This window comes from Pinus tabuliformis, chromosome 8, assembly GCF_031772625.1.
Source record: "Pinus tabuliformis cultivar Carrire ecotype Pingquan chromosome 8, CPIR1, whole genome shotgun sequence".
Classification (NCBI taxonomy): Eukaryota; Viridiplantae; Streptophyta; class Pinopsida; order Pinales; family Pinaceae; genus Pinus; species Pinus tabuliformis.
The window spans coordinates 1,387,809,162-1,387,818,092 of record NC_142294.1 but is presented as its reverse complement, the minus strand read 5'-3'; the positions used below and the strand labels follow the sequence as shown (position 1 = coordinate 1,387,818,092).

Here is an 8,931-nt window from a genome sequence, read left to right as displayed (position 1 = left end):
AGACCATAAGTGCTCCCAATTCGGTAGTTCTCCCTCCTGTTCACCGAATCTTGATAGTTATACCAACTCTTGGGAAGGCTCAGAAGGGTTAGGATTACCATGTATTCTTCAGGGACATTAACACTGACCCTTCCAAGTTCATCACATCATTGTGTGAAATTGCTTAGATACTGCGGAATAATTTCATTCTTCTTTATATTAGTACTTCAAAGTTTATCCTTGAGCGCCAACTCTCTGTGGTCACTATTATTATGGAACAATTCTGTCAGTGCTTTCCACATTGCGAACGAAGTTTATTTTCCACGGATATTTGAGACAAGGTGATCCCATACTCCCTCCAACATTATTCTCCTCACCTTGGATAATTTTTCTTCCATTGAGCAAGGTTCTGAGCATCAGAATCCGATGGTTTTGAAACATCTGTCTTGATGTATTTTAGCAACCCATTGTCATCCAATACCACCTCCATGCGATCCTTCGATACAGAAAAATTAGAGGTGCTTTCCAAGGCATACTCTAGCCTTAGTCCATTGAAGGTTGTCTTCTCATCTTTGAAGAAATCCTATTAGACTAAACTCCAAGATTGAACCTCCTGAGAAACAACATTGAATTCATGCTCTAATGTGAATCCAACTATGATACTGTGTAGAAATTACGATGTATATTTGAAACTTCTTATGAAGTTTTAATCAAAATCACAAGACAGAAACCTACTCTACTACTCTATGGACATTAATTCATAATTTACAACATAAATCTCATACATTCAATAAGAAATCACACACATGCAAATAGTATTTTTCCCGAGGAAAGCAAACTGCTAAAAACCCTAATGCTTTCTTACATAATCTGATGAATACAAATGTATTACAAATGATTTTTCAACAGAGCACAAATTTCAAGTGCATAACCTATTTCTCTTCTCACTGAGAATCTCTAGCCCATACTTATTCAATTTCAATCTCTGTTTGAGCCCATATTTCCTTGCACAATTCCTTGAGAAATTAGGCCCCTATTATTTAGGAATTTCTCCAAAATGGATTGCGCAATTCCTCAGGTTGATCATCGGGTTTCATGCAACACCTGTACACTTTGAAATAGTCTACAACTGATGTTACACTACCTTGGAATATCCACCTCAACTGGGTAACTCAAATTCTCAGCATGCACTAGCTATTTTGTGTTGATTAATTAGTTAACTAGATGATCACTGAGTTTGACTGAAGTCCCATTGCACAATTGACCTTCCACTAGTTCCTCAAACAATTGGAACTAGTTTAACTAAAAACAACTTGAGATAACTAACCTTGATTGCTACAAATTAGTAATCAAACATGCTCAATTGAACTCTAACTCCTCAAACTTGAATTTACTAAGTAAACAAGGTGACGCAAGCCATGTCACACAAGTTAACTGCATCCAAGTTGTCTGTTGATGTGGAAATTTGATTTTTCTCAATTTAATCAAGGAAAAATAGAATTGAGAGTTTATTGCTGCTTTTTTCAACACTATAAGAGAAAAGTTTCATAATCAAGGACTTCCACTATAGATGTGGGTAGAAGCATGCAATACAACTGTTTATTTGCAGAACAAGAGCCCTTAGAAAATTCTTGAAATAACCACACCTGAAGAGGCTTTCTCTGGGAGGAAGCCAACTGTCTCCCACTTTCACATTTTTGGATCCATGGTCTGTTGGCATGTCTCCAAATATAGTTGGAAAAAGTTAGATCCTATTGTAGAATATGGGATCTTTGTAGGATACACAAAGAAACCTCATATTTACTGGGTGTATATGCCTTCACTCAAGATGACTATTATGAGGAGAGATGTCAAATTTGATGAGGAGAATTCCATGAGAATCTCTTTAGAGTGAGAGATGATATTTCCACTAGAGGAGCTTCTATCTCTAAAGGAGGAACCCTAATCAAATCCACAAGATGTTGTGGAGTAGCCACATGTGGAGGATTAGAGAGCAGGCCAAGCAGAGGAACCCACTGACATAGAGCCTTCTAAGGAAGGGATGAAGAGAACCTAGGAGGCACACACATTGATGTAGGATGCTAAAGAGCATGTTGGATCTCCTAGATGTTTGCACAGAGAAAGGAGGTGACCAGAAAAATATACTGGATATGGCGCTCATGAAAGAATTGATTGATTCTTATACTTCCTCATTTGAGGAAGAAGTTTCCCAACAGGTGTGGGTAGATGCCATGGTGGAGGAGTATGACTTCATCACGAAGAATGATGCTTGGGAGTTTGTGCCATCATTAAGAAATTAGGCTCTATATTTGCAAATTCTAATGAAGTTTTAATCAAAATCACAAGACACAAATCTACTCTACTGCTCTATGGAAGTTAATTCACAATTTAGAACAAAAATCCCAGACATGCAAGAAGAAATATCACACATGCAACAAGTATTTTTATATGGGGAAAAAATCTACTAAAAATCGTAATTCATGCTTGTTGGCAAGAAAATGATAGTAGGGTTGAGACCTTGGGTTCAGGCACAAGGGGCCAACAAGGATCCACTACTGTTTAGAGCAACGTCGACATTTTCCCCTTACCCAGAGAGGGAAAGGAGTCTCAACTAAGGTGTACCGCGACTGAAGTTAGATGAGGGTGGAATTAGGCACCAAAGGAGTCATATTAAATAGATGAGACCAAAGTATAATATCTTAGCATCTACATTAACCCAATCACAATGATCTAATCATGCCATATCAGGAAACTACATAGCCATATGCATTCATTAAATTTTTAAAGAGTCAACACAAAGCTTAAGAACACAAGGTGTATCTGAACCATCTCTTCCATTAACATAACATAGAGTGGTACAGAAGGCTCAAGGCCTGATCATCAATAACATGAATAACATAACCAACATAAAAAGACACAAAAAATACCATGGATCTGTTCACATTCCTTCGCAACATAAGAAGGCTCTAACTATCACCGACTCACTCGACTGACCAAAAACAACCCTCCTTCACTCTTTCTTCTTCTTTTTATCCTCTGCCATGTGCTCGAACTACCAATTCTACCTTCCTTCTGCTTGATTTCCTTTATTATCCACTAACTTTGTTCTCTCCTTGCTCAACTGTCCCTGCTCCTTTCCACCACATTTCTGTGATTGCTTGTCATCTTCAAATTTATGTTGTTCCCTCGACTGTCAACTCTGCAAATCCAACGGTTGTCCCCGCCACTTGTCAGCTTCCTTCTCCACAAAATCTCAAAAAAAAGGCCCAAATAGGCCCCGACCACATTCCATTGACTTGTCCCTGAGTCAATCTTCCCTTGTTGTTGTTGGTGTTGTTGGTTTGGTTGACATTTCTCCTGGTGCCTCTATTATTGCTGCCACAAGTGTTTCTACTGACATTGTTGGTGGTTCTTGATGCGCTGCTGCTACTTCTTGCTGCACTGCTGTTGCTTATTTCTGGCCTTATTTTCCAAACGAAGGCCCCAACTCTAGTACGACAAAAATTGTGTCCTGGCGGAATCGGGTGTAGTCATCGAGTATTGCTTGCCAAGGTCCAGTAATTTCCTCAACTTGCTTGATGAACTCCATCTCTGTGCTAGAAGTTGGCTAGGCTGGTCGATTTCTTAATAGGGAAGCCCACTAATCCTCCATTTCATCACTAAGCTCTCACAGGGAATTGGCATGAGTTTCGACTGATGGTCAGAGATCCTAGATCTTTGTTTTTTCTTCGCCGACTCTTCCTCAATTTGTTGGACACCGACTTCCAAAGAGGCTACCTCTACTTCAAACTTCTTCTTCTGATCTTTGTAATTGGATTTCCTGATGTCGGTGAGGAGTTTTTGAATTTGCTGCTTGATTTTTCATTACAGGACTGCCAGACCAGTCATGGACTTGGTGCATCACTATGTACCCATCGTTCAGAGCGTCATAAATGGAGGCTTTTAGAGCAACATCGATAATGATATTTTGTTCAATCTCATCAATATAAGCTGTGGAAGGATCAAGCGGTGCCTTCCTTGCAACATCGAGGCTCTATGTGAGTTCTCTATTGGTGGAGATTAACCTGGTGCACATAGCTTGGATGTGGTCACAACATTCGACCAAGGTCCAAACGAAAAAGTCTTCCAGAGCTTTAATTACTGCATTGACAATGGCTGGCCAAAGCACATGGAACCACAAAGTTATCTGATCAACTTGTGTCTACAATTATTGATTTATTTGGTGGATTTAGTCTCTTTCGGCAGTAAAGGCGGTGATTTGTCGCTTTTGTTGCTTGTGGTCAACGACAAGGTCATTATGAATTTGTTCCACCCACTGTGCGACTTGTTGTATGAACCCAACAACTGTGCTGATGACTAGATTTGAAGGTTATCTTGCTGCGTAGTGGATGAATGTGGGAATCTTCTCTGAAAAGGTTTCCCACTAGTAACTGACCTATCAAAATGGCCTTGGGGCAAGGTCACTTGCTGCAAGGGTTCTGAAAATTGGGGCATTGTAGGGATAGAAACTGGATTTGGAACAATGGGGAAATTTAAAGAAAAGGGGGACACAAAGGGCTCGATAGCTATAGCTAGTGGTTGCGAGGTGACGAACATTGTTCGCAATAGTGGGCCCAACTCTAATAGTTGAGATATCATGGAGGTGGTGAATTTTTCTCCACTAGGGAGTGTCATCGAAGATTGAATGACAAAGTCAGCCTCCATATCTTCTGTGCCTAGTTGTGCCCCGGAGGGAATGGGATCTGACAAGGTTTCGAAAGTGGATATTGTATGCAGGGATGGATCTCGTGAGCTTAGTGAAACATTGGAGGTGGAGTGTGGGATTTCTTCTACAATTGGGGAAGCCACGATGGTTTGGGGTCCCTTGACGGTAAGGTCGACTATAGGCACTACAAGGTATACCTTTTTCTTCTTTGCTGCAGCTAGAGGCTTGGTGCTCATTTTTTTCCTGGGTTTGGGAATGGTTAGCCTAGATTGCGAATGAGGTCCTACATGCGGTATGACAACAACAAGGAGTGTGGTGACCAAAGGGTTCTACTGCGAAAAACCTTGCAATTCAACAGAGTTGGGAACCACACCTGATGGTTGGTTAAGATCGCAATGGTTTTCCTGAGCGAGCTCATTTTCTTCTTCATTTGAGTGAAAATTGGTTGTAACGTGTGCTCTGCCATTCGATTCTTGGTGTCCATAATTATCTCTCTTGGTAACGACTATGGTACCATCCCACTAAATAAGTATAGATACTTTCCTTCTATAATCTCGCATGCAACCCTTCGCCATGACCTGACCTCTGCATGGAATGCTTCAGCTGATAGCGCGAATTTCTGGGCCCGCATCTGGAAGGTGTGCAAGTGAACGCAATGTGACCTGATGAAGGTATTCCCATGAGGGACCCCAAACCAGATTGATGTTGAGTACTCATTGAGCAGTGACCTGGGAATTATTTCAGTGGCCCTTATCACCTCAAGCATCTTAACATACCATCCTCCAAAGGAAGCTTCATTGATTTCTTTGTTGTTTGGGTCCCTTGACGTCCGCCATGGTGTATACCAGTGATCAAGTTCTCAGAATTAGGCTCAAAAATTAGTGTCAGGATATTGATAAACTTATCTTCATATCGAAGAGCTCATTATTCTGATTCCAACGGTGTGAATGACACTCGAATCTGAGCTCGTATGAAGAAGTTAGAGAAAGTCAAAGTTCAGGTTTGACTTGGACAGATGATAGGAAAGATGATGTGGAAAATCCCTTCAACAAATGGGGAAGCGCCAAGTGGAAGACTGCCATTGGCCCTCACATTTAGAAAATCTCATATCACAGGTAGATCATGTTAAATAATTAGCCCCAAGCAAGGTCAGGGTTGCGATGCGATAAATCACAATCACACTTCACAACAGAGAAGGCATTGCAAAAATTGGCCCCCAATGTACATAGTTTGTGATGCAATAATCAAAATTGCACACCACAAAACGTAGAGTCCCGCATTATGTTACTTGCTGGTTCTCTGCTGATTGTGATTTGCGAAAGGATCCTAGATGCGATGCGACTAAGGGTTTCAATTAACAGTACAATTGGGTCTGCCAAATCACAATCACACATCGCCCCACTGCATGCACATACCATAAGGCCATTGGTTCTCGCCGATTGTGATTTGTGATGGAGCTACCAGAACCATCACCTTAACCACTGGACCTAACCACCGTGTGACCACTTGGCCTTAACCGCTAGATAGATAGGGAAGTCAGCGAGACTGCGAGAATTAGCTCCAGATAATGAATTTAACTAGCAGTTCGCCAAATTTGAAGGAGGAAATTGTGGAAAGACTAACTTAGTTAATAAATAAGGTAAGTTTTGAACAAATGAGGAGAAAAGAGGGGTTGGGGCACCATTTTTTAACATTCTGGACTGACTGAAGTAGGTTTTCAGAAGCATTTGAGTATTTTAAACAAAAAATTTTACATTTTTGAGCATAATAGAGAGGTCTAAGCCATTGGAAGCTCGACCAAGTAGACGTAGCCCAGGAGGGGTGAATTCCTTTATCATGTACTTGTTATAATGTGTTTTTGATGATGTTATGTACATGTTTATGTTGCTGTTCAGTTCTTATTTATGTTAAAATTCTCATAAAGTTAACATAAAAACTCTTCATTTCACTTGCAAAAATTCATGAATCCTTAAGCACAATGAAAGAATTTTATTTATAATCTGAGGAGGATCTTAGCAGTACAACCTAATATTCTAAATCAGATCAACTAGAGAGCTAAGGGCTGGTCTTCTGAAATGTGTGCCGATTCCTCGCCCTTTGGGGGACACCACTTCCAGATTGCCAAAGTCATTACTAGATAACCATAAATGAAGTTTGTGCTCATATTATAAACATATTTGCAGGCTTTAAACAACTGATTCAGTAGAAAAATTCACCGGTCTAGTTGGGCGCCCTCTGCACAATGCTCCATAATTGATATTGTGTCTAGCGTGCACTCATTCCTTGAAAAATGGCACATCAACTTCCCTGCGATTATGTAGCAGGAAAATTTAATATGTTCCTTGTTGATGAGGTCTATTTTTTCTCCCTTCCCTCCTCTCTTGGTATTGTACTTGCCATAGTAGTCAACATCTCCTTCCTTCTTTTCTCTTTTTGAGTTTGTCTGGAATGCTGTCGAAACTACATCCCCCGTTGTTGAGAAACTTGTGAGCCACTGAATATCATCCACATGAATTGGGTACTCCTTGTCTAGTCAGAGTGACCCACCATGCATCCTACTGATCAAAATTTTAGTGCACTCCATTGCAGTTAGAGTCTTGCCAAACATGGGCAAACTCCTCAAATTTAATAGTGTTGAACATTGAATTCATCTGTGTGCCACCTTGGCCTTGACTGTTGTTGTCCCATCCACTTTGTGATTGTTTCTGTATATATTTCCCACTTCAGGGTTGGGAATTGAAAAGAATTTCACAAATCGTTGTAGACGAGCATGTCCTTATCGTATTTTTCGTAGAGTGGCTCTGTAGTTGAAATCCTATCATCCAACTCGTCTTCAGGAATGGAAATAATTTGCTTTGTCATATTGGAACGTCACTGGTAGACTGAAATTATTGGAGGTTGATAATGAATTCTTGGGTGACAACACTGAGAAATGTACTATGACTTGAGTGACTCTATCATCTTAACTTAAAAATTTGAGAACTTCGACATATCCATGCAAAATAATTAGACCAGCTCGACACAATGTTTCAGACAAGACTTGCTAGCTAATTACTATAGTAGCTTTCCCTATGTAGACTCAAACATGTTAATCCATTGTCGACTGAGCTAGACCTGACTTGGATGATGTACTTCTAGAAAATACAAGGTGGAGTGGATGGGTAATTATGCTAGCATAATGGCAAAATTTTAGGAGTTAATTTTTTCTATAATGGGAAAGATTCTACGGAAATCTAACTTGACATCGATATTATTGTCTAATTATTACGGAAAATATCATAACACGTGTGACTTACCCCGCCGAACACAATCAGTTGCGGTGTGGTGACATGGAAGCTACAATTGAACTTGACATCCCATATTTGTTTATTGAAAATAAAATGAAAACTGGCTAACTGACTAACTAAACTTATTCTAAATCGACTAACTAACTCCTACTGAATTTTCCTAATCCTACCTATGGTCTCTTTTCAGAGACCCAATCAATTTTGAATGTCAATCTTTGATTTGTGGAAGGGTTTCAGGTGTGCACCATTCACCCAACCTAGTAGCAGTACTCCATCCAGTTGTGCAAGCTTGACAGCTCCAGACTCCTCGATCTCCACAAATATGAGCGAACCTAACCAGTGCATATGTAGCTTGCCTGAAAAATTCTGGAACTTTCTGTCATATAATAAAACATGTCCTCCAAATGTGAAGGCTTTTTTCTTGATGTGTCTGTCATGCCATGATTTCTGTCTTGTTTGCTTGACCGATTGGTAAAAATTTGCTATAAACCTTACCTCATCCAGTCCTAATATCTTCTCCAATTGCTTCTGTAGTGATGATTCTTCTGTCATTCTTGTGGCTTGGGCAATAAATATGCTTGGGATTGTGAGCTCTGCCAGCACAACAACTTCTCGCCCATACACCAATTGAAATGGAATCTGTTTTTGTAATCTCTTCATTGTTGTATGGTATGCCCATAGCGTGGCTAGCATCCTTTCATCCCAATCATCATTATTTTTGGAACACACCTTAGTTAATCCCTTTTCAAGTATCTTGTTGAAGTATTCTATAGTTCCATTGCCTTGTGGGTGATATGGGCTGCTCTTGTGATGATGTATCATGAAGTTCTAGAACAAAGAAGCAACTGCTTTGTTGATGAAGTGACTTCCGTGATCTCTTGTCAGGCTCCTTGGGCACCCGAACCTTGAGATGATATTTTAAAATATGAACCTTGTAGATGTGCTTGTTGTGTATTCCTT

The 8,931-nt window shown here is 40.1% G+C and overlaps 1 protein-coding gene across 1 annotated transcript; it reads right to left on the bottom strand.

The window, feature by feature from the left end:
- Positions 1–8,166: 8,166 nt before the first annotated feature.
- On the bottom strand, positions 8,167–8,631 carry LOC149240729 (uncharacterized). Its single transcript, XM_089370298.1, has one exon. It carries the CDS (start codon positions 8,629–8,631, stop codon positions 8,167–8,169), a length of 465 nt encoding a protein of 154 aa, XP_089226424.1.
- Positions 8,632–8,931: the final 300 nt, after the last annotated feature.

Coding starts and splice junctions, on each gene's coding strand:
- LOC149240729 (XM_089370298.1), bottom strand. CDS start 8,631: ATGAAGAGATTACAAAAACAGATTCCATTTCAATTGGTGTATGGGCGA.